Genomic DNA, 27,172 nt, shown 5'->3' with positions numbered 1-27,172 from the left:
ATATTGAAATTTAATAAAACATACAATAATGAAAATTTAACAAAAATATCAATGTATTAAGCTTTATAAAACATGCCAATCCACAATTTTTAAAATACAGTTGTACTGAATTGTCGTATCTGATCACATCTGCAAGACATTGATTATGTGTGAGTGATGATGAAAGTGTTTCTTTTTTGGGTCACCCTACCTTGGTGGGAGATGGCCGATGTGTTAAAAAAAAAATTGTACTGGCTAATGCACACTTTTTACTAATTAGCTGTTGTGTTATCCTCTGGAATTACTAAGTGTTAATAATAAGTGATGTTACTGTACCATTAAATGAGTAGTGTACAATCATGATGGGTTGGTGATGGTTGTACTGGTGACAAAAATGAAAATACACTTGTAGGAGAATGGATCTTTATTGGTACAAACTTTCATTCTTAAATGCTTTCCTGAGAGTGAAACATTGTCCTAGTAAACCTTTCTGTTACATGCCTCTATCTTCATGATTAGTTGAACTAATATATTATTTTAGTTTGTTTTGTACCTGTGGCACAGCCTGGAGATGACTAGTATTGTCTGTTTCAATGTCTCCCTTCAAGAGGGTTGTATTGATGCTGGTTAAGGGATCTTTACATAGGGTTATTGAGTTAGCCTTCTCTTTTTTATATCAGATATGATTACCTGCGGTTCCTCAGGTGCTGTATGAATCTTGTGGGCTAAGCCTTTCCAATTTTATTTTATTATTTTATTAACACATTGGCCATTTGCCACCAAGGCAGGGTGGCCCAAAAAAGAAAAGCTTTCATCATCATTCACTCCATCACTGTCTTGCCAGAGGCATGCTTACACTGCAGTTATAAAACTGCAACATTAACACCCCTCCTTTCCAATAAATATAATAATAATAGAATGAGATGCTTGTGCAACATTGGGAATCTTTATTTGGCCAACCAGTGGCTTCTTCAGTCCAACATAGAGAAGAGTGGTGGAAGATGAAGAGGAGAGTGAGGTAATCAAACCCTCAGCCACCATTCTTCTCTGAAGAATCCACTGGCTGGTGAAATGTTTCCTCAGTAAAGGTTCCCAGATGTTGCACAAGTGTCTCTTTCTTCAACTTGTTGGTTTTCTAAACCATTTACATCATATGGGTAGAAGGAGGGGGGGATAAAAGAAGTTTTGTGTGCAAGGGGCTTGGACATGTAACAGGCATGTGTGAGCATGTTAGATAGGATTGAATGGAGACAAATGGTTTTGGGACCTGATGAGTTGTTAGAGTGTGAGGAAGGTAATATTTTGTGAAGGGATTCAGGGAAACCAGTTAGCTGGACTTGAGTCCTGGAGGTTGAAAGTACAATGCTTGCACTTTAAAGGAGGGGTTTGGGATATTGGCTGTCAGGAGTGACTTCTAATCTGTTAAATCTGGGCCCCTTTGCACAGACAGTGATTGTGTGAATGATGGTGAAAGTGTTTCTTTCTTTTTTGGGTCATCCTGCCTCGGTGGGAGATGGCTGACATGTTAAAAAAAAAAATAATAGTGTCATGCATAAGGAGGAATACTTTTAATTGTAATATTTTATTTGGTATTTACCATGCAATTATTTTTTTGCTGTTCTTTGTCCACTTTGTGTAGGTGGGAGAGGATGCTTGGTTGTAAAAAGTCACCATGGGTGACTTTTAACATTCAAAATAAATGTACATAATGTTATTTAAATAACATTTCTGAAAATGCTTTCAGCGTGAAGGAGGCACGGTAACTGCTGGCAACGCCTCGACACTGAATGATGGAGCAGCTGCCTGTGTGTTGATGACAGCACAGGCAGCCCAGCGCCATGGTGTAAAACCTCTAGCTCGTGTTGTGGGCTTCTGTGATGCTGCCACTGATCCCATCGATTTTCCCATTGCTCCTGCCCTGGCTACCCCTAAGGTACTGCTACTTATCCTGCACTGGCTACACTTATGGTACTGCTACCTATCCTACCCTGGCTACACCCATGGTACTGCTGCCTATCCTACCCTGGCTACACCTACGGTACTGCTACCTATCTTGCCCTGGCTGCACCCATCCCATCAACTTTCCTGTTGCTCCTGCCCTGGCTACCCCCAAGGTACTGCTACCTATCCTGCCCTGGCTACCCCGAAGGCACTGCTACCTATCTTGCTCTGGCTACACTCATGGTACTGCTGCCTATCATACCCTGGCTACTCATATGGTACTACTACTTATCCTACCCTGGCTATACCCATGTTACTGCTACCTATCTTGCCCTGGCTACACCCATGGTACTGCTACCTGTCCTGCCCTGGCTACACCCATGGTACTACTACCTATCCTACCCTGGCTACATCCATGTTACTACTACCTATCCTGCCCTGGCTACACCCATGTTACTACTACCTATCCTGCCTGGCTACACCCATGGCCCTACTACCTATCCTACCCTGGCTACACATATGGTACTGCTACCTATCCTACCCTGGCTACACCCATGTTACTGCTTCCTATCTTGCCTTGGCTACACCCATGGTACTGCTACCTATCCTGCCTTGGCTAAGCTGAGAAGACTTTTTTCTTTGGCTAAATTTTTCCTCTTGCCCCCTAAAAAATCCCTCATATTTCCAACAATTTTTAGTGTCTTTTAACCTATAAATTCAAAATATGAGTTGAGATGATGCATACTAAATAATGTTGGCTAAGATTAAATGTTATTGTCTACAATATTCATTGTGGAAGATTGTAATGGCTATGAAAGTTTCTCAGGGCTAAACTATGAAAGTTTCTCAGGGCTAAACTATGAAAGTTTCTAAGGGCTAAACTATGAAAGTTTCTAAGGGCTAAACTATGAAAGTTTCTAAGGGCTAAACTATGAAAGTTTCTAAGGGCTAAACTATGAAAGTTTCTAAGGGCTAAACTATGAAAGTTTCTAAGGGCTAAACTATGAAAGTTTCTAAGGGCTAAACTATGAAAGTTTCTAAGGGCTAAACTATGAAAGTTTCTAAGGGCTAAACTTTAAGAAACTGTAGATAGTTGATATGCAATAATGACTTGAATTAAGCCAAAACATAGAAATTATCTATGTCTTTTGAACTTAGATTCCTAAAGTACAGTGTCAGAATATTGTGAACTAACTTACACAAAACAGTACAGACTCAATGATCCACATTTATTCTATTTTCCTAAAACCTTCCAAAATTAAAAACAATGAATTTTTATTAAAAAATTCAGCATATTTTTCACTTATTTACAGGAGGGCCAATTTGTACAGCTCTTAGATTCCTGACCCCGTACAATAAGCAAAAAACATTGGTGGGTGGAAAAGAGCAGTTTTTCATTATCGAATGCATCTAAAACGCCTGATAATGTGTATACACCATCATATATTAAGTGCTCAATACAGCTAGACTTACGAAAAACAAAGAGTAAAATAAATACATAGTACTTACAATACTTAACTTAAAATATGGTGCCAATTGTCCTTTCCTTAAGCAGCTGTTGTGCAAAAATGGCAGAAAAGCAGTAAAAGCTCCGAACATAATGAACAGTGGCTCAGTTGAAAGCCGGTGAAAATGTTTGACACCGAAAAGAGGGTGCTGAATAAGTGGGATCCTCCTGTATATGAAGTGATAAACCCATATGGGTCACTGAATAACCCATATGGGCTAATTTTGAAACACATGCACTATTCTGGCTGGCAGGTTTTCCTCTGAAAATTTATAAATTTCAGTGAAGTTTGTGGGTCTTGGTAGTTGGCTTACCCCATGTCATGTAATGCCTGCCTTGTTAACCTTTCCATTTTTATTTTTAAGATTTTTACACTTCGTCGTGTCCAAAGGAAGCATTTCAGACTCAAATTATACTTGTGTTGGTGCTAAGAGAAAATCAAGTGAAGATTTTGTGGTACTGGTGATACTAAGTCAATAATGATTGTTGTTTAATCCTTAAACTGTCCAAACGTAGATCTGCGTTTGCACGCGTAGCGCTTTGACCTTGATTTTCTCCATAAGAAAGAATGTAAATAACATAGATCTACGTTCAGAGCGCTTCGCAAGCGAACGTAGATCTACGGTTGGACAGTTTAAGAGTTAATACTGGTGGTGCTATATGGAAGTCAAATCATGATTGTGGTGTGGTGCTGATGGTGCTAAGAGAAAGTAATGCTTGTGGTAGTGTCACATCTGCACCTTGGAATCTCACCCTAAGAAAGCAAGCATCTCTTCCAACAGTACGGTACATCCCAAAAGGAAATGCCATAGTTCAGTGAATACACTTAAGAGACATCTCAGTCAGTGTATTGGGACCAAGACTTTTCATGCATAAGTGGAATTACCAACAGAAACCTATCCTAACTGGATAAATCACGTTCATCATAGGCACCATCACCCGAGGTGTGGTGCCTACAATGAACTGGGTGTGGCCAGCATCAACAGATTGATTGAATCAGGCCATCATCCAAGAGGCCTGGTTTGGTACTGGGCTGGGGAAAGAGCAGTGACTTAACAGAATTGTCAGTAGGTAAACTATAAGTAAATGGATGCCAGTGGTGCTAAGGAAAAGTCAAGTGATGACTGTGGTGGTGCTAAGAGAAAGTTAAGGAATGACACTTGCTTGGCTTGCAAGTGTTACTGTGTATAGAGTCGTTCCTCTGAATTTAGAGAGATGATTGTGGATGTTTAGATAGTAGGTTGGCAGACAACAACCACCCAGGGGGGTACTACCGTCCTGCCAAGTGAGTGTGTAAAGAAAGCCTGTAATTGTTTTACATGATGGTAGGATTGCTGGTGTCTTTTGTTCGTCTCATAAATATGCAAGATTACAAGTATGTCTTGCTACTTCTACTTACACTTAGGTCACACTACACATACATGTACAAGCATATATATACACACCCCTCTGGGTTTTTTCTATTTTCTTTCTAGTTCTTGTTCTTGTTTATTTCCTCTTACCTCCATGGGGAAGTGGAACAGAATTCTTCCTCCGTAAGCCATGCGTGTTGTAAGAGGCGACTAAAATGCCGGGAGCAAGGGGCTAGTAACCCCTTCTGTATATATAAAAGGAGAAACTTTCGTTTTTCCTTTTGGGGCACCCCGCCTCGGTGTGATATGGCCGGTGTGTTGAAAGAAAGAAAGAAAGAAAGAAAGATTGTGGATGTTATGAATGAGAAGCTGGATGCCCTGGTTTAAGTGAAACAAAGCTGAAGGGGGTGGGAGAGTTTCAGTGGGGAGAAATAAATGGGATTAGGTCAGGGGTTTCAAATAGAGTTAGAGCTAAAGAAGGAGTAGCAATAATGTTGAAGGATAAGTTATTGCAAAAAAAGAGGGAATATAAATGTATTAATTCAAGGATGATGTGGAGTAAAATAAGGGATGTGAAAAGTGGGTTATAGTAAGCATTTATGCACCTGGAGAAGAGAGAAGTGTCGAGGAGAGAGAGAGATTTTGGGAAATGTTGAGTGAGTGTGAGGGGAGTTTTGAACTAAGTGTGAGAGTACTTGTGGTTGGGGATTTCAATGCTAAAGTGGGTAAAAATGTTGCAGGGAATAGTAGGTAAATTTGGGGTGCCAGGGGTAAATGAAAATGGGGAGCCTTTAATTGACTTATGTGTAGAAAGAGGTTTGGTAATAAGTGATACATATTTTATGAAAAAGAGGATAAATAAGTATACAAGGTATAATGTAGTGCATAATGAAAGTAGTTTGTTAGATTATGTATTGGTGGATAAATGGTTGATGGGTAGGCTTCAGGATGTACATGTTTATAGAGGGGCAACGGATATGTCAGATCATTATTTAGTTGTAGCTACAGTTAGAGTAAGAGGTAGATGGGACAAAAGGAAAATGGCAACAGCAAGTAAGAGAGAGGTGAAAGTGTATAAACTAGCTCAATACATAGTCAATACCAAATTCATTATGTTTATTAGTTACTACAATATTTGACCAATGTGCATTAGCTATATACATGTCCAAACATCCCACTACTACAGATATCAGTACTAGAACTCACCATACTGTCTCACATCCCACTATTATTGTACAAGCGAGCGGCCCATGTTCTTTTGCATGCTATTTCATTACTTTTTAACAAGTCACTAGAAACTAGCACTTTCCCGACACTACTCAAGACAGCAAGGGTTACACCAATACATAAAGGTGGTGACCCCACAGATGTAAACAACTATAGGCCAATATCAAACTTACCATTGCTATCCAAAATCTTTGAGAAACTCATGCACAAGAGATTATATTAATTTATAACAGCACAAAACATACTCATCCCCTGCCAATTGGCTTCAGAAAAAATAAAAGCCCTAATGATGCAATTGTAAAAATGCTAGATCTGCTTTACACAGCAGTGGAAAATAAGGAATATCCATTAGGACTTTTTACTGACCTAAGAAAAGCACAGTAGATGACAGCATCCTACTCCACAAACTTGAACATTATGGTATAAGAGGCCTTGCACTTGCATATTTCAAAGCCTACCTTACTAATAGGTATCAGCATTTCACCATTAAAGACACAACCTCATCAACACGGCCACTTGATACTGGAGTACCACAGGGAAGTTTCCTTGGTCCCCTGCTCTTCCTCTTATGCATCAGTGATCTTCCCAACGTATCACAACACCTGAAACCCATTCTCTTTGCTGATGACACGACTTATGTCATCTCCCACCCAAATCTTGCCACCCTCAACACCATTGTTAACGAGGAGCTGCTCAAAATATCGACTTGGATGACAGCCAATAAACTTACACTTAACACTGACAAAACCTTCTATATTATGTTTGGTAACAGAGCAGGTGTTACACAACCTAACACTAAGATTGACAACACTCTTATTGCCAGACATAATGAGGGCAAATTCCTAGGCCTGCACTTCGACAGCAACCTGAATTTCAGCACCCATATCCAACACATACCAAAACAAAGTATCCAAAACATTTGGGATCCTCTCCAAGATACATTACTACATGCCACAATCTGCTCTTCTCACACTATACTCAGGGCCAGATTAAGAAGTCTCCGGGCCCTAGGCTATTCAGATTGGTGGGGCCCCTTTGAGTTACGGGTAAGCGAAGCGACCCCTTCCAGCATGGGGGTGGGGGGGTCGGTGTGAGCCTGTTTAAGGTCTAATTAAATACATTCTGGCTATTTAGATTAAATTTAATAGGGAAAGTACATCAAGACAACCAAAACCATTTACCAACAGCCATTATAACTATCTTGTTAAATCATGCATTTTAAAGAGAATAAACTCAAGACAGCATAGTATTACTAGATTAGGCTATTAAAGTAGTGACATCATGTACCTATTATATTCAGCATAACCACTACAGCACTATTATTCCCTTTATAAATCACTGACCATTATTGTTATCATTGCATCATGCATAAGACTATCAAATCATATAAGCTCAAGAAAGTAAAGAATTGTTTATATTCACAGGCACTTCTTAAATAAACTTTTTTCTGGATTTCATATTGGCAAAATCATCAATTATATTCTGAAAATCAATATTTCTTGTTAGATCAGACTCAATGGTCAACAAGGCTAGGTTACACAATTTGTCTTGGCTCATTGTTGAACGGAGCTGGTTTTTCACTCTTTTCAAAACAGAAAATGAACGTTCTCCTTCACAGTTAGTAGCTGGAAGTGTTAGGTAAAGGCAATACCCTATGTCAACATTAGGGAAGGTTTCTGAGATACCTGCATTTCTTAAATGTTTCAAAGCAGCTGAGGGGGCACATCTTTCAGGTGGAGCTTTAATCTGATTCATATACCCAGAAAAATGAACTATTTCTTCAACAAATGTGTCCTAAACATCTGCTGAAAGGTGTTGTTGCAACTTTAATGCAGCTTCTCTCAATTCTGCATCTGACATAGTAGTAATTTTGAATAGAAATCCAAACTTGTCATTGAGATTCTGGTAGATTTCTTTTCTTTTCACCAATTCTGTAATCAGTGAATCCAGAATGACGAAGTATTTCATTATTTATTTTTGTTTTGATTAATTTTTAAAAATCAATTTTACTCTCCGAACACTTGAACTTTTTAGGTAGGGACTCCTTTGCACTTGCACCATGTGCGCAGTCTTGGATGAGCCCCTGAACCCCTTGGACCGCGGGGCCCCCAAATGCGCGGGGCCCTAGGCAAATGCCTAGTTTGCCTATGCGGTAATCCGGCCCTGACTATACTGCTCACTCATTTATCCCTACCTCACCTATGCTATTTGTGCTTGGGGATCAACTGCAGCAACACACCTAAAGCCAATAATAACCTAACTTAAAGCGGCAGTAAGAATAATCATGCAATCCAGTCCTAGGCAACACCCCCCCCCCCCACTCTTCATAGATCAAAACTTACTCACTGTTCAGAACATCCACACTTACTACTGTGCAACTTCAATTTACAGAACCTTAAATTCCAATATTAACCCTGACCTAAAACACTTTCTTGATAGTTGTGACAGGACCCACAGGCATAACACCAGACACAAACATCTCTATGACATTCCCCATGTCTGGCTAAACCTATACAAAAATTCAAAGTACATAAAAGGCACATTCATCACTTTCAAAACTACTATTAGAAAACATCTTATCTCCCTGACACACCCCACCATCAGCTAACTACATGAAAACTGCCTATTCTCTTGAATCATACACACACAAAAAACAGCCTAGACCTCCCCTCGATATCTGTGATTCCCCACAATTCGCACCTACACTCACCCAGTTGACTATAAACATTGAAATACGTAATACAACTATTACCTAATGAAACTTAACTAGTCATAAGTTTGCCTGTGATACTCCAATATAGGAGCTTCAATAGAAACTATGTATTGTACCAAAACAAAGCCATTCACATTGCTAAATTTACGAACTATAATGCAGTTACTTAGCCTTAATACTAATATGCTCCATAACATGTACAAATATAGAGTTTTGAATTAATCTTAGTCTGCCCAAAATGCCTAGTCATGCTAGGTGTGATAGTGGCCCTCTCTGTAATTAGTTTTATATAATATGTAAACCACACAATATCCTATAATATATCAAACCCACTTTGTAATCTTTATAGAGAATAAACTTGATTTGATTTGATTAGGGAGGGGGAGGTTAGGGTGAGATAAAAGCAGCTATTGGCAGAAAGGTGGGCTAGTGCAAGTATGAGTAATGGAGGGTTTGAAGAGGGTTGGAATAGTTTTAAAAATGCAGTATTAGAATGCGGGGCAGAAGTTTGTGGCTATAGGAGGGTGGGTGCAGGAGGAAAGAGGGATGATTGGTGGAATGATGAAGTAAAGGGTGTGATAAAAGAGAAAAAGGTAGCTCATGAGAGGTTTTTACAAAGCAGAAGTGTTATAAGAACAGCAGAGTACATGTATATGGAGAGTAAAAGAAAGGTGGAGTGGTGAGAGAGTGCAAAAGGAGAGCAGATGATAGAGTGGGAGAGGCACTGTCAAGAAATTTTTATGAAAATAAGAAAAAAATTGGAGTGAGATAAACAAGTTAAGAAAGCCTAGGGGACGAGTGGATTTGTCAGTTAAAAACAGAATAGGGGAGTTAGTAGATGGGGAGCTGGAGGTATTGGGTAGATGGCGGGAATATTTTGAGGAACTTTAAATGTTGATGAAGAAAGGGAGGTGGTAATTTCATGCACTGGCCAGGGAGGTGTAACATCTTTTAGGAGTGAAGAAGAGCAGGATGAGTGTGAGGGAGGTGTGTGAGGCATTACGTAGAATGAAAGGGGGTAAAGCAGCTGAAACTGACGGGATTATGACAGAAATGTTAAAAGCAGGTGAATGGGGGAAGTGGAACAGAATTCTTCCTCCGTAAGCCATGCGTGTTGTAAGAGGCGACTAAAATGCCGAGAGCAAGAGGCTAGTAACCCCTTCTCCCGTATAAATTACTAAATTTAAAAGAGAAACTTTTGTTTTTCTTTTTGGGCCACCCTGCCTTGGTGGGATATGTCCGGTGTGTTGAAAGAAAGAAAGAAAGAATGGATATAGTGTTGGAATGGTTGGTATTTTTGTTTAATGTATGAAAGAGGGGAAGGTACCTAGGGATTGGCAGAGAGCATGTATAGTTCCATTATATAAAAGGAAGGGGGACAAAAGAGATTGTAAAAATTAAAGGGGAATTATACCAGGAAAAGTGTATGGTAGGGTTATTATTGAAAGAATTAGAGGTAAGACAGAGATTAGGATTGCAGGTGAGCAAGGAGGCTTGAACAGTATTTAGACAAAGGTAGGGAAGTTTTCATTGTATTTATGGATTTAGAAAAGACATATGATAGAGTGGATAGGGGAGCAATGTTGCAAGTACATGGAATAGGTAGTAAGTTACTAAATGCTGTAAAGCATTTTTATGAGGATAGTGAGGCTCAGGTTAGGGTGTATAGAAGAGAGGGAGATTACTTCCTGGTAAAAGTAGGTCTTAAACAGGGATGTGTAATGTCACCATGGTTGTTTAATAAATTTATAGATGGTGTTGTAAAAGAAGTAAATGCTAGGGTGTTGGGGAGAGGGGTGGGATTAAATTATGGGGAATCAAATACAAAATGGGAGTTACTTTTTGCTGATGGTACTGTGCTTATGGGAGATTCTAAAGAAATGTTGCAAAGGTTAGTGGGAGGATGTGTAAGGGTAGAAAGTTGAAAGTGAACATAGATAAGAGTAGGGTGATGAGAGTATCAAATGATTTAGATAAAGAAAAACTGGATATCACATTGGAGAGAGGGAGAATGGAAGAAGTGAATGTTTTCAGATATTTGGGAGTTGACATGTCAGCGGATGGGTTTATGAGGCATGAGGTTAACCATAGAATTGATGAAGGAAAAATGGTGAGTGGTACATTGAGGTACATGTGGAGACAAAAAAAATTTATCTATGGAAGCAAAGAATGAATGTATGAAATTATGGTGGTACCAACACTTGTATGGGTGTGAAGCTTGGGTTGTAAATGCTGCAGCGAGGAAGCGGTTGGAGGCTAGCTGGTCTAGTGGCTAACGCGACGGGCTGGAGTTTTGAGACTCTATGACGACGACAACTAAGGGCAAAGTTTTTTATTTTATTTATTATCACACTGGCCGATTCCCACCAAGGCAGGGTGGCCCGAAAAAGAAAAACTTTCACCATCATTCACTACATCACTGTCTTGCCAGAAGGGTGCTTTACACTACAGTTTTTAAACTGCAACATTAACACCCCTCCTTCAGAGTGCAGGCACTGTACTTCCCATCTCCAGGACTCAAGTCCGGCCTGCCGGTTTCCCTGAACCCCTTCATAAATGTTACTTTGCTCACACTCCAACAGCACGTCAAGTATTAAAAACCATTTGTCTCCATTCACTCCTATCAAACACGCTCATGCATGCCTGCTGGAAGTCCAAGCCCCTTGCACACAAAACCTCCTTTACCCCCTCCCTCCAACCTTTCCTAGGCCGACCCCTACCCCGCCTTCCTTCCACTACAGACTGATACACTCTTGAAGTTATTCTGTTTCGCTCCATTCTCTCTACATGTCCGAACCACCTCAACAACCCTTCCTCAGCCCTATGGACAACAGTTTTGGTAATCCCGCACCTCCTCCTAACTTCCAAACTACGAATTCTCTGCATTATATTCACACCACACATTGCTCTCAGACATGACATCTCCACTGCCTCCAGCCTTCTCCTCGCTGCAACATTCATCACCCATGCTTCACACCCATATAAGAGCGTTGGTAAAACTATACTCTCATACATTCCCCTCTTTGCCTCCAAGGACAAAGTTCTTTGTCTCCACAGACTCCTAAGTGCACCACTCACCCTTTTCTCCTCATCAATTCTATGATTCACCTCATCTTTCATAGACCCATCCGCTGACACGTCCACTCCCAAATACCTGAATACATTCACCTCCTCCATACTCTCTCCCTCCAATCTGATATCCAATCTTTCATCACCTAATCTTTTTGTTATCCTCATAACCTTACTCTTTCCTGTATTCACTTTCAATTTTCTTCTTTTGCACACCCTACCAAATTCATCCACCAATCTCTGCAACTTCTCTTCAGAATCTCCCAAGAGCACAGTGTCATCAGCAAAGAGCAACTGTGACAACTCCCACTTTATGTGTGATTCTTTATCTTTTAACTCCACGCCTCTTGGCAAGACCCTCGCATTTACTTCTCTTACAACCCCATCTATAAATATATTAAACAACCACGGTGACATCACACATCCTTGTCTAAGGCCTACTTTTACTGGGAAATAATTTCCCTCTTTCCTACATACTCTAACTTGAGCCTCACTATCCTCGTAAAAACTCTTCACTGCTTTCAGTAACCTACCTCCTACACCATACACCTGCAACATCTGCCACATTGCCCCCCTATCCACCCTGTGTGCTGTAAATATTATGCAGAGAATTTGGAGTGAGGAAATTAGGAGAAGGTGTGGAGTTAATAAAAGAATTAGTCAGAGGGCTGGTTTGGTCATTTAGAGAGAATGGATCAAAGTAGAATGACACGGGGAGAGTATAAATCGGTAGGGGAAGGAAGACTGGGTAGGGGTTGTCTTCGAAAAGATTGGAGGGAGGGGGTAAAGGAGGTTTTATGGGTGAGGGGCTTGGTCTTCCAGCATGCATGCATGAGCATGTTAGATAGGAGTGAATGGAGACAAATGGTTTTTGGGACCTGACGAGCTGTTGGAGTGTGAACAGGGTAATATTTAATAAAGGGATTCAGGGAAACCCGTTATTTTTATATAGTCGGACTTGAATGCTGGAAATGGGAAGTACAATTCCTGCACTTTAAAGGAGGGGTTTGGGATATTGGCAGTTTGGAGGGATATGTTATATATCTTTATATATGCCTCTAAACTGTTGTATCTGGGTGCCTCTGCAAAGACAGTGATTATGTATGAGTGAGGTGAAAGTGTTGAATGATGATGAAAGTATTTTCTTTTTGGGGATTTTCTTTCTTTTTGAGTCACCCTGCCTCAGTGGGAGATGGCCAACTTGTTGGAAAAAAAAAACTGTATACACCCTATATACAAATTGGCAGAGAGTTGTGTTCCTAGAGGCCCCATGAAATTAGTAACTGTGAATACGAAATTAGTTCACACTACATATCTTTGTGATGTACCATTGTAATCTGGTCATTATTGACATATGAAATAATGACCAAAATGAAGAGATTTACGTTTAGGAAATACTATATTGAGCCAGAAAAAATGTTGAATAATTGAATCATAATTCAGTTGTACATATTATTGATTGCTGATCAGTAAACTTATTCGATAATCAAAATCTGAAAATAGAGAAGCTGGCAAATTTAGACAGATGGCTGTAGTTCTATTTGAACTTATTATCAATAGCTATATATGGCCTTATGAACTGAATGAGCTTATGGGTCAGTGTGCATTATAAATAGTACAAATTTCTTTTTATGCAGTAACTAATGATATTTCTTATTTTTCCATCAGTTGTTGGAAATGACAGGTGTGAAACACGATGATATAGCAATGTGGGAGGTGAATGAGGCCTTCTCAGTAGTGGTTCTGGCCAATATCAAAATGTGTAACTTGGATCCAGCCAAAGTCAACGTCCATGGTGGGGCAGTCTCACTGGGTCATCCCATTGGGTAAGCTTCATTTTTTTAAATGATGATAAATCTTTTTTTTTATTACAAATTTAAACTGTTAACTCTTGCACTGTCTCATCCATTGAACTATGTACATTATTGACACCAGGGTCACTTATGTAGATCTATGTTTTGAGCTCTTCTCACCCAGATAAGCTGAAGGAGAGAACAGGTGTGTGCAGCGAGCATGCACAGTATAAAAAAATTCTGCCCCAAGCGGTGCATATGAAAAAGCAAAACTCTGACCTTGTACACCTACCATCCGACTTACGACCTGCTCGACTTACAGCCACTCGACTTACGACCGTGTTTTTTGTGCCAAATTTCTGGGAAATAAACAACTATTTGTGTTGTACACAGTGTTTATCCTAAACTTTACAGTATAAAATACAGTACTAACAACATAAAAAGTAAAGTAAAACATGAAATACCAAAATAAAACAATAAAATAAAGTCATTACAAAAATGTTTTGTTGATATTCAGTAGTAAAGTTCGACTTACGACCATTTTGACTTACGACCGGTTTCTCGGAACCAAACTCGGTCGTAAGTCGGGTGGTAGGTGTATTTGGTTGAAAATAGCGACTTTAAGGTGTTATCTAGATTTTTTTTATGATTTTATTGGCTGTTTCTTGGTATCATTTGATAGAATTAAAAATTGATGATTTCTGCCACTTTTAGGCAATTTCTGCCACTTTTAGGCCTATTTCAAATTCATAATTTATTTCTACATGAGATATTGCGCAGAAATAGGTGACACTTCATAATGCATGTAAAAACCCTATGGTTATGTCGAGTATTTCTGGCAAGCTTAGCCTAACTTAAAATTACAAGGGCAATTTATTTATTTACGTCTTTGCAAATAGTACATTGAGATTATGTATTTACAATAATGGGTTGCAATGCAAAGAGAGTCTCTATTATGCCTAGGCATGATGGGCCAACTTAACATGATTGGCTTACTGGCTACTTAACACTAATGAATTATATCATAGTTGTACAATATATATTTTTTTTTTTATTTTATTTATTAATTTGAACATGATACAGTGAAGTACAAAAGAATACAGTTAAATAAAGCATGCCAAAGCCACTTGAATGCATAGCATTATGGGCAGGCTTAAAATTAACTTAAGATTAACTAAGCAATGAAGTATTCAGTGGTAAAACATTATTGTAAATAGATAACAAGCACAAATGAGTATTACAAAAACAATAATGATACAATAATACAATAATGAGATACATATATGAGATACAGTTTATGAGATACAATTATTCAGTATTTATTTACTTGTGGGTGAGTAAGTGATTTTTGAGAAGAGACTTGAATTTATAAACAGTGTTTCTTTTATATTCACAGGTAATGAATTCCAGATTTTAGGGCCTTTTATGTGCATTGAGTTTTTGCATAGCGTGCGATGGACACGAGGAATGTCAAAGAGTGATCTGTGTCTTGTGTTATGGTCATGTGTTCTGTTGAGGTTGGTAAGGAGATGTTTGAGGGGAGGGTTTATGTCAGAGTTAAGTGTTCTATGTATGTAGTAGGTGCAGTAATAAGTATGGATGTTTTGTATTGTGAGTAGGTTTTTTTTTTTTTTTTCAACAAGTTGGTCATCTCCCACCGAGGCAGGGTGACCCACAAAAGAAAGAAAATCCCCAAAAAGAAAATACTTTCATCATCATTCAACACTTTCACCACACTCACACATTATCACTGCTTTTGCAGAGGTGCTCAGAATACAACAGTTTAGAAGCATATACGTATAAAGATACACAACATATCCCTCCAAACTGCCAATATCCCAAACCCCTCCTTTAAAGTGCAGGCATTGTACTTCCCATTTCCAGGACTCAAGTCCGACTATAAGAAAATAACCGGTTTAGAGTTTTGAATATTGGTGGAGTGTACTGTCTGTAGTGGGAATTTGTTATCATTCTGACTGCAGCCTTTTGTTGGGTGATTAGTGGTCTGAGATGGTTTATTGTTGTTGAGCCCCATGCACAAATTCCATAGGTGAGATAGGGGTAAAGAAGTGAGTGATATAGGGCCAGGAGGGCTGACTGTGGAACATAGTACTGTATCTTCGATAGTATGCCTATGGTCTTGGAATTTTTTTTGGAAATTTGTTGTATATGTGTTTGAAATTTGAGTCTATTATCAAGGTGGATTCCTAGGAATTTTCCCTCTGTGAGTTTTGTGATAGGTGATCCATTTATCATTATGTTAAGAGACACATGTATGTGTGTATACAAGTCTCCATGGGGAATTGGAGAAGAATCCTTCTTCCATAATCCATGCGTGTCGTAAGAGGCGACTAAAATGCTGGGTGCAAGGGCCTAGTAATTCCTTCTGTAGTAGGTTGGTAGACAACAGCCACTCGGGGAGGTACTACTGTCCTACCAGGTGAGTGTAGAAAGGAAGCCTGTATTTGTTTTACATGATGGTAGGATTGCTGGTGTCTCTTTTTCTGTCTCATAAACATGCAAGATTTCAGATACGTCTTGCTACTTCTATTTACACTTAGGTCACACTACACATTCATGTACACGTTTATGTATACACACTCATCTGAGTTTTCTTTGATTTTATCTTAATAGTTATTGTTCTTATTACCTTTCCTTTCATATTCATGGTGAATGGAATAAAAATCTTTCCTCCGTAAGCCATGCGTGTTGTAAAAGTCGACTAACATGCTCAGAACAATGGGTTAGTAATCCCTTTTCCCGTATAGCTTACCAAAAAGAAAAAGAAGAAAATCATCAAAATGGGATGTTTGAATGTGCGTGGATGTTGTGTGAATAATAAGAAAGAGATGATTGTGAATGTTATGAATGAAAAGAAGCTGGATGTACTGGTTTTAAGTGAAACAAAGCTGAAGGAGATAGGAGAGTTCCAGTGGGGAGAAATAAATGGGATTAGGTCAGGGGTTTCAAATAGAGTTAGAGCTAAGGAAGGAGTAGCAATAATGTTGAAGGATAAGTTATGGCAGGAAAAGAGGGAATATAAATGTTTAAATTCAAGGATTATGTGGAGTAAAATATGGGTTGGATGTGAAAATTAGGTTATAGTAAGTCTTTTTGCACCTAGAGAAGAGAGAAGTGTAGAGGAGAGAGAGAGATTTTGGGAAATGTTGAGTGAATGCATGGGGAGTTTTGAACCAAGTGAGAGAGTACTTGTGGTTGTGAATCTCAGTGCTAAAGTGGGTAAAAATGTTGTGGAGGGAGTAGTAGGTAAATTTGGGGTGCCATGTGTAAATGAAAATGGGGAGCCTTTAATTGAGCTGTGTAGAAAGAGGTTTGATAACAAGTAATACATATTTTATGAAAAAGAGAATAAATAAGCATACAGTGGTACCTCGAGTTTCGAACAGCTCCCAACTCAAACAATTATGTAAGTGTATTTTCGGGGGTCTGAAATGGACTACTCTAATTTACGTTATTCCTTATGGGAACAAATTCGTTCAGTAATGGCACTCGAACAGCCTTCTGGAAAGAATTATGGCTGAAACTCGGGGTTCCACTGTACAAGATATGATATAGCACGTAATGAAAGTAGTTTGTTAGATTATGTATTGGTGGATAAAAGGTTGATGGGTAGGCTTCAGGATGTACATGTTTATAGAGGGGCAATGGATATATTGGATCATCATTTAGTTATAACTACAATTAGAGTAAGAGGTAGACAGGACAAAAGGAAAATGACAACAGCAAGTAAGAGAGAGGTGAAAGTGTATAAACTAAGGGAGGAGGAAGTTAGGGTGAGATATAAGCAACTATTGGCAGAAAGGTGGGGTAGTGGGAGGGTTGAAGAGGGTTGGGATAGTTTTAAAAATGTACATAAGAATGTGGGGCAGAAGTTTGTGGCTATAGGAGGGTGGGTGCAGGAGGAAAGAGGAATGATTGGTGGATTGATGAAGTAAAGTGTGTGATAAAAGAGAGAAAGGTAGCTTATAAGAGGTTTTTACAAAGCAGAAGTGTTATAAGATGATCAGAGTATATGGAGAGTAAAAGAAAGGTGAGAGAGTCCAAAAGGAGAGCAGATGATAGTGGGAGAAGTACTGTCAAGAAATTTTTCTGAAAATAAGAAAAAATTTTGGAGGGAGTTAGTAAATGGGGAGCTGGAGGTATTGGGTAGATGACGAGAATATTTTGAGGAACTTTTAAATATCGATGAAGAAAGGGAGGCGGTAATTTCATGCACTAGCCAGGGAGGTATAACATCTTTTAGGAGTGAAGAAGAGCAGAATGCGAGTGGGGGGGGAGGTGTGCAAGGCATTACGTAGAATGAAAGGGGGTAAAGCAGCTGGAACTGATGGGATCATGACAGAAATGTTAAAAGCAGGGGGGTATTTATTGTTGGAATGGTTAGTATTTTTGTTTAATAAATGTATGAAAGAGGGGAAGGTACCTAGGGATTGGCAGAGAGCATGTATAGTTCCTTTATATAAAGGTAAGGGGGACAAAAGAGATTGTAAAAATTATAAGGGAATAAATTTACTAAGTCAAGGTAGTAGGTTGGTAGACAGCAACCGCCAAGGGAGGTACTACCGTCCTGCCAAGTGAGTGTAAAACGAAAGCCTATAATTGTTTTACATGATGGTAGGATTGCTGATGTCCTTTTATTCTGTCTCATACACATGCAAGATTTCAGGTACGTCTTGCTACTTCTACTTACATTTAGGTCACACTTCACATACATGTACAAGCATATATACACGCACCCCTATGGGTTTTCTTCTATTTTCTTTCTAGTTCCTGTTCTTGTTTATTTCCTCTTACCTCCATGGGGAAGTGGAACAGAATTCTTCCTCCATAAGCCATGCGTGTTGTAAGAGGTGACTAAAATGCCAGGAGCAAGGGGCTAGTAACTCCTTCTCCTGTATATATTACTAAATGTAAAAGGAGAAACTTTAGTTTTTCCTTTTGGGCCACCCCCGCCTCGGTGGGATATGGCCAGTGTGTTGAAAGAAAGAAGAAAGGGGACAAAAGAGATTGTAAACATTATAAGGGAATAAATTTACTAAGTCAAGGTAGTAGGTTGGTAGACAGCAACTGCCCAGGGAGGTACTACCATCCTGCCAAGTGAGTGTAAAACAAAAGCCAGTAATTGTTGTACATGATGGTAGGGTTGCTGGTGTCCTTTTTTCTGTCTCATAAACATGCAAGATTTCAGGTACATCTTGCTACTTCTACTTACACTTAGGTCACACTACACATACATATAGAAACATATATATACATACCCCTCTGGGTTTTCTTCTATTTTCTTTCTAGTTCTTGTTTATTTCCTCTGATCTCCATGGGGAAGTGGAACAGAATTCTTCCTCCGTAAGCTATACATGTCGTAAGAGACCACTAAAATGCCAGGAGCAAGAGGCTAGTAACCCCTTCTCCTGTATATATTACTAAATTTAAAAGGAGAAACTTTCGTTTTTCCTTTTGGGCCACCCCACCTCAGTGGGATACGGCTGGTGCGTTGAAAGAAGAAGAAATTTACTAGTATACCAGGTAAAGTGTACTGTAGGGTTATTATTGAAAGAATTAGAGGTAAGACAGACAGTACAATTGCAGATGAACAAGGAGGCTTTAGAGCGGGTAGGGGACGTATAGATCAAGTGTTTACATTGAAGCATATATGTTAACAGTATTTAGATAAAGGTAGGGAAGTTTTCATTGCATTTATGGATTTAGAAAAGGTATATGATAGAGTGGATAGGGGAGCAATGTGGCAGAAGTTGCAGGTATATGGAATAGGTAGTAAATGACTAAATGCTGTAAAGAGTTTATATGAGGACAGTGAGGCCCAGGTTAGGGTGTGTAGGAGAGAGGGAGACTACTTCCCGGTAAAAGTAGGTGTTAGACAGGGATGAGTAATGTCACCATGGTTGTTTAATGTATTTATTGATGGGGTTGTAAAAGAAGTAAATGCTAGGGTGTTGGGGAGAAGGATGGGATTAAATTATGGGGAATCAAATACAAAATGGGAGTTGATGCAGTTACTTTTTGTGGATGATACTGTGCTTATGGTAGAGTCTAAAGAAAAGTTGCAAAGGATAGTGGAAGAGTTTGGAAGGGTGTGTAAATGTAGAAAGTTGAAAGTGAATATAGATAAGAGTAAGGTGATAAGGGTATCAAATGATTTAGATAAAGAAAAATTGGATATCACATTGGAGAGAGGGAGTATGGAAAAAGTGAATGTTTTCAGATATTTGGGAGTTGACTTGTCAGTGGATGGGTTTATGAAGGTTGAGGTTAACCATAGAATTGATGAAGGAGAAAAGGTGAGTGGTGCGTTGATATATCTGTGGAGACGAAAAACATTATCCATGGAAACAAGGAATGTTATCCATGGAGACAAAGAACGTCATCCATGGAGACAGAAGGGAATGTACGAAAGTATAGTGGTACCAACACACTTGTATGGGTGTAAAGCTTGGGTTGTAAATGCTGCAGCGAGGAGGCAGCTGGAGGCAGTGGAGATGTCCTGTCATGAAAGCAGCATTTTCATCCAGCAGTTCCTGATGACAGCCACTCAAGTACCACTTAAGGAAGTTTGGCTTGACACAGTTTTGTGTGTGTGTGAGTGAAGGTGGGGGTGAATGAGATTGTATTAACAATTTTTTTTTTTTTTTTTTGGGGGGGGGGGAGAATATACCTTTAACCTTTTGGTGATTTTTGTGATATTTAGTAAAGCATCAGAGGTTCTTAAATTATTTTTTTATTGTGTGCCATTTTCAGTTGATGTGATTGACTTTTGCATTTTGTTGAAGATTATATATTCCTCATTGAATTTGTAACTCTTCACTATCATAAAAATCTTTATACAGTGCAGTACTGTATTACCTCAATTCTGCTGTTTTCTTTCTAGGATTCTGAGACATAATTGTTCAAATTTGTTGGTGCTTGTAAAGGGTGGGTTCTCTTATCCTGGATTTGTATATTTCAGGTTTAGGGAAAAACCTGAGAACCAATTTTTAAAGCTGATGTAAAATATTAATTCTAATATTCTATAACCTCATAGGAGACTGAATGAAAAAGAAGTTAAATGTATTTTAATGTTTTCCGGCAGAATGTCTGGGGCACGTATTGTGGTGCATCTGGCACACGCATTGAAACCTGGACAAAAGGGTGTAGCATCAATTTGTAATGGTGGTGGTGGGGCCTCAGCTATTATGATCGAGAAAGTGTAAGTTTCTACCTAGAATGGTTTTTCTGCAAAATTGTTTGTTAGAATGTATATTTCCTGAAATTGTAATATCCCTATTTTAATTTTTTTGGTGTGTTTAAAAATGAGAGAAGACAAATTCTGATATTGTAAGTAGTTAAGAGTTTTACATGTGTATATACAGTGGAACCTCAAATTTTGAACGTATCACTTATCGAACTCTTCAAAAATCGACCGCATTTTTCGAACCAATTTGTCCTTATTGAACTCGCCCTCTTTCGAACCGCTGGGTACTGGACCTGTCCACCAGCCCCCTCTGTTCGTGTCCCCGCACAGGCGCTGTGAGCCAGTCGGGCTTTGTGAATACTACCCTGCGGCCTCATTTAAACATTTTACGATTAATTCATCGTGTTTAGTGCTTGTGGGACTGAAATAAGCTACCAAGGGCCCAAAGAAACTTGCTAGTGGTACCCCTGTGGTAAAGAAAGTGAGAAACACCATAGATGTGAAGAAGGAAATAATACAGAAGTATGAGAGTGGTGTGCAACTTGTTGAGCTTGCCAGAAACACTGTGGACGGTTATTTTGCGAGACGGGTCCAGTGACTCTCAAGCTGGTCCTAGTGGCATTAAAAGGCAGAGAAGGGAAGTAACCCCAGAGAGGGCTTTGATACCTAAAGTCCTTATGGAGGGGGATTCCCCTTCCAAACAATAACCCCAACTCCCTCTCTCCTCCTCCCTACCTTCCAGATGCCATCACTAATCTTCAATAAAGGTAAGTAAAAATGTTATTTTTTATGTTTATTTAAATTTATTAATAATTGTACACTATATTTGTTGTGTGTATGTAAACTATAATGTAATACATGTACTATCTATAACTTGTATTTTTTTGTGAATATTTTTGGGTTTCTGGAACAGATTAATTGTATTTCCATTATTTCTCACGGGAAATATTGTTTCGTCTTTCAAACTTTTCGACTAGAACTAGCTCCTGGAATGGATTAAGTTCGAAATTTGAGGTTCCACTGTATTTGTTTCATATTAATAGAAGGCATAATTACTTAATCACTTGTAGAGTTTGGTTTGTATTTTTGTGAAGTGTTGTTATTGAAATACTTGTAATATAAGAAGAATTTTATTAAGCCTTGTGTGTTTGGCCAGTAAAAGTCAGGAGAAACTTGTCAATATTAAACCGAAATTAGCACACTGACGGTTTTATTAAATTAATTTAAACTTTTGATGGGTAGTATTAGACTTTACACTGTACAGTATATGTAATAAATATATTTTACAATAATGAAGACCATTTCATTCACCTGTCTGTTCCTTGTATAACTCCAGCTGGAGTGAGTAAAGGAGTTTAACATGTACAAGTATATGCTGTGTAATTACTACAGCATTTAGTAAATCTTCAACTAAACGGACCTCAATGTAGCAAACTTCAGAAATTAACCCTTAAACTGTCCAAACAGATTTACATTCACATGCGTAGTGCTCCAAAAGTAGATCTACGTTTTTTTTTTACATATTTTCAAATACAACAACAACAAAAAAAGTAGATCAAAGTTTTTTACACGTTATCAAATGTAAAAAAAAAAAAAATCTACGGTTTTTTACATACTTTCAAATGCTGAAAAAACGTAGATCTACATTTGGACAGTTTAAGGGTTAACACAGCTCTTTTAGAAGTGTACAGAAGATGTTCACAGCCAAAGTGTAGTGCCAGCATGTCTGCCTCGTAACTGAAAGTACCCAGGTCAAACCCTGCTACACATTACCTTGTAGTTAATAGATACCTAGAAGTTAGTCAGTTGCATATCCTTGGGAAGAACTTAAAAAGAAAACCACAAGGAAAATAAGTCATACTGTGTGTTTCTTGGATTATTTATGCGTGAGCGTGTTTGATAGGAGTGAATGGAGACAAATGGATTTTAATACTTGACATGCTGTTGGAGTGTGAGCAAAGTAACAATTATGAAGGGATTCAGGGAAACTGGCAGGCCAGACTTGAGTCCTGGAAATGGGAAGTACAGTGCCTACACTCTGAAAGAGGGGTGTTAATGTTGCAGTTTAAAAACTGTAGTGTATAGCACCCTTCTGGCAAGACAGTGATGGAGTGAATGATGGTGAAAGTTTTTCTTTTTCGGGCCACCCTGCCTTGGTGGGAATCAGCCAGTGTTAAAAAAAAAAAAAAAAATGTCTTCATCTAGGTAGCAGGTTGGTAGACAGCACCCGCCCAGGGAGGTACTACCATCCTGCCAAGTGAGTGTAAAATGAAAGCCTGTAATTGTTTTACATGATGGTAGGATTGCTGGTGTCTTTTGTCTGTCTCATAAACATGCAAGATTTCAGGCATGTCTTGCTACTTCTACTTACACTCAGGTCACACCACACATACATGTACAAGCATATAGTATATACACACCCCTCTGGGTTTTCTTCTATTTTCTTTCTAGTTCTTGTTCTTGTTTATTTCTTCTTATCTCCATGGGAAAGTGGAACAGAATTCTTCCTCCGTGAGCCATGCGTGTTGTAAGAGGCAACTAAAATGCAGGGAGCAAGGGGCTAGTAACCCCTTCTCCTGTATATATTACTAAATGTAAAAGGAGAAACTTTTGTTTTTCCTTTTGGGCCACCCCGCCTCGGTGGGATACAGCCGGTGTGTTGAAAGAAAGATGTCTTCGTCAAATAAGATAGTGTTCCTTCTGAGGCCTAGAGAGGAGGTAAGTGTGTGGTTATTTCAACCCCTTAATATATATTTCTGTGCCCCCTGAAGGGTAGTGCCTTGATGCTGGTGTGAGGTTCTTGATCCAAGAAATTAGACTTGTCCTCCCCTTCCTTTGACCAAACCTAAATGCCTACCATTCCCCAGGTGATATGTGATCCTTACAGGTTTAGTGCTTCCCCATGATTAAATAAAACAAAAATTGTAACTTTCTTGACTAGAAATTGTAATTTTCACTTTTTGATGCACAATCTTCAATTTAACAGGAAGCACCCAAAAACTTGCAGCAAGCCCACTGTCACACTCTTTACTAAGAACCCATGTCCTCTCTGCGATGTTGCATTGAAGGTATGTTGTGTCACCACTGATATTATTATTAATATGAACACGTCGGCCAATTCCCACCAAGGCAGGGTGGCCCTAAAAAGAAAAACTCTCATCATCATTCACTCCATCACTGTCTTGTCAGAGGGGTGCTTTACACTAGTTATAAAACTGCAACATTAACACATCTCCTTCAGAGTGCAGACACTGTACTTCCCATCTCCAGGACTCAAGTCCGGCCTGCCAGTTTCCCTGAATCCCTTCATAAATGTTACTTTGCTCACACTCCAACAGCACGTCAAGTATTAAAAACTATTTGTCTCCATTCACTCCTATCAAATACGTTCATGCATGCTTGCTGGAAGTCTAAGCCCTCGCACACAAAACCTCCTTCACCCCCTCCCTCCAACCCTTCCTAGGCCGACCCCTACCCCGCCTTCCCTCCACTACAGATTTATACACTCTCGAAGTCATTCTGTTTTGTTCCATTTCCTCTACATGTCCGAACCACCTCAACAACCCCTCCTCAGCCCTCTGGATAATAGTTTTGGTAATCCCACACCTTTTCCTAATTTCCAGACTATGAATTCTCTGCATTATATTCACACCACATTGCCCTCAGACATGACATCTCCACTGCCTCCAGCCTCCTCCTCGTTGCAACATTTATCACCCATGCTTCACACCCATACAAGAGTGTTGGTACAACTATACTCTCATACATTCCCCTCTTTGCTTTCACGGACAAAGTTCTTTGTCTCCACAGACTCCTAAGTGCACCGCTCTCACCATTTTTCCTTCATCAATTCTGTGATTCATCTCATTCTTCATAGACCCATCTGCTGACACGTCCACTCCTAAATATCTGAATACATTTACCTCCTCCATACTCTCTCCCTCCAATCTGATATCCATTCTTTTGTCACCTAATCTTTTTGTTATCCTCATCACCTTACTCTTTCCTATACTGTATTCACTTTTAATTTTCTTCTTTTACATACCCTACCAAATTCATCCACCAACCTCTGCAACTTCTCTTCAGACTCTCCCAAAAGCACAGTGTCATCAGCAAAGAGCAACTGTGACAACGCCCACTCTGTGTTTGATTCTTTATCTTTTAACTCCACACCTCTTGCCAAGACCCTCGCATTCACTTCTTTTACAACCCCATCTATAAATATACTGTATTGAACAACCACAGTGACATCACACATCCTTGTCTAAGGCCTACTTTTACTGGGAAATAATCTCCCTCTCTCCTACATACTCTAACCTGAGCCTCACTATCCTCATAAAAACTCTTCACTGCTTTCAGTAACCTACCTCCTATACCATACACCTGCAACATCTGCCAAATTGCCCCCCTATCCACCTTGTCATATGCCTTTTCCAAAAACCTCTTTACCCTTGTCTAAATACTGTTCACTTATATGTTTCACTGTAAACACTTGGTCTACACACCCCTTACCTTTCCTAAAGCCTCCTTGTTCATCTGCTATCCTACTCTCCGTCTTACTCTTAATTCTTTCAATAATAACTCTACCATACACTTTACCAGGTATACTCAACAGACTTATTTCCCTATAATTTTTGCACTCTCTTTTATCCCCTTTGCCTTTATACAAAGGAACTATGCATGCTCTCTGCCAATCCCTAGGTACCTTACCCTCTTCCATACATTTATTAAGTAATAGCACCATCCACTCCAAAACTACATCCCCACCTGCTTTTAACATTTCTATCTTTATCCCATCAGTCCCAGCTGCCTTACCCCCTTTCATTCTACCCACTGCCACATGAACTTCCCCCACTCTCACAACCGGCTCTTCCTCACTCCCACAAGATGTTATTCGTCCTTGCCCTATACACGAAATCACAGCTTCCACTGATACATTACATTTTTTTATAGTATTTAGCAATAATTAATCTATAATATTCCATCCCATTAGCTACTCTAACTCGTAATTATGTAAAAATTCTTAAGAACTGAGGATCACTGTAGCATAGACCTATGCTAGGCAGGCCTGTCTCAAATCCAGCCATTCTCACTCATAACCAATGGTTGAGCAATAAAACTGTGGATGGTAAAAATTTGTATCTTTATTGTGATTTCTAAATTGTGAAGAAGTCAAAAGAAAGCATTTCAAGATGTTCATTAAATCAGTTTTCAATTTAGTCATGCACCAAAAGCTAAGAGAAAATGGGCACTGAGTAGCTAGCAAATAACTGAATTAATTCACATATCTCCTATCAGAAAAAATGTTTGAGAATCAAATTTCATGAATTAGAAACCTCATGAATTTGGGAAAGGGTTGAATTTATAGGTAAGTTGGTGAAGGGCTCTTGAATTAAAGAGCTGGAGGTGCCCTCTTTCTTTGGTCATACATTATTAAGTCCCATTTCCCAAGTGTTGTATAAATCCTACAGGAGTAATGTTTTTCCTTAAGAATATAACAGCACTCTACAACACAAAGAATAATAATTACACTTTTGCAGACTCTGGAGCCTTTGAGAGAGGAATTTCATCTTGTGAAAGTGGACATTACTGAGCCAGGCAATGAAAAGTGGCTTAGTCTGTATAGGTTTGAAATCCCAGTGTTTCATATTGAGGGTCAGTTTTTGATGAAGCATCGAGCAGACCTCAACTTGCTGCAGAAAAAGATTCAAGAATTTCACAGCTGGTAATCGTCTACAATGTACTCTTATGATTTATAGGTAAGAAAAAATATATGTACTTCAGCTGTCATTGAAAAAGTACTGGGTGCTAAGAACTCTTTCATATAATTGAATTACTGTAGTACATATACTGTACTTTGTAAACGATTATAACTTTTGTACCTCAAATTACATTTTGAGTGCTTTTAAGTAAGTAATATATAGGCTTTTGTGATAAACAGTAGACACAGTGATTGAGTGAATGATGATGAAAGTTTTTCATTTTCGGGCCACCCTCCCTTGGTGGGAGATGGCCGATATGTTAATAAAAAAATAAATTCATAATTCACATAATGTATTTTCCTGAAAACTCCATGAACAATAATTTCCACGATGTAAGGAGTGAAAAATTTATTGGAAAAATAGGATTACATTTCTCAGACCTCTGGAAAACCCACACAAATCTTTTTTTACTATCATGATTCTTAGAAAAATACTTTTATATGTAATTTTGTCAATGAGAATGCTATGTGAAACAGAAGAGGATGTGGTTTGAGATATTGGCAGTTTGGAGTGACTATCTAAACTGTCATATCTGGGCACTTCTGCAAAGACAGTGATTATGTATGAGTAATGGTGAAAGTGTTGACTGATAATGAAAGTTTTTTCTTTCTTTTTTGGGTTT

The 27,172-nt window shown here is 38.9% G+C and overlaps 1 protein-coding gene across 2 annotated transcripts in view; it reads left to right on the top strand.

Annotated features, from left to right (window-relative positions):
* Positions 1 to 26,795, top strand: part of Acat1 (Acetyl-CoA acetyltransferase 1) — a 62,173-nt gene extending 35,378 nt beyond the window's left edge. The window contains exons 8-12 of one of the 2 annotated variants that reach the window (XM_053790203.2): positions 1,724 to 1,912; positions 13,457 to 13,614; positions 20,687 to 20,803; positions 23,775 to 23,856; positions 26,329 to 26,795. In XM_053790203.2, coding sequence (XP_053646178.1) covers positions 1,724 to 1,912; positions 13,457 to 13,614; positions 20,687 to 20,803; positions 23,775 to 23,856; positions 26,329 to 26,517 — 735 coding nt within the window. In that variant the 3' untranslated portion in view covers positions 26,518 to 26,795. The remainder of the gene's footprint in view (positions 1 to 1,723; positions 1,913 to 13,456; positions 13,615 to 20,686; positions 20,804 to 23,774; positions 23,857 to 26,328) is intronic. The other variant, XM_053790204.2, reaches the window with a different exon arrangement.
* Positions 26,796 to 27,172: the final 377 nt, after the last annotated feature.

Source organism: Cherax quadricarinatus, chromosome 58 (assembly GCF_038502225.1).
Source record: "Cherax quadricarinatus isolate ZL_2023a chromosome 58, ASM3850222v1, whole genome shotgun sequence".
Lineage (NCBI taxonomy): Eukaryota > Metazoa > Arthropoda > Malacostraca > Decapoda > Parastacidae > Cherax > Cherax quadricarinatus.
This window is presented reverse-complemented; position numbering and strand designations above follow the sequence as displayed.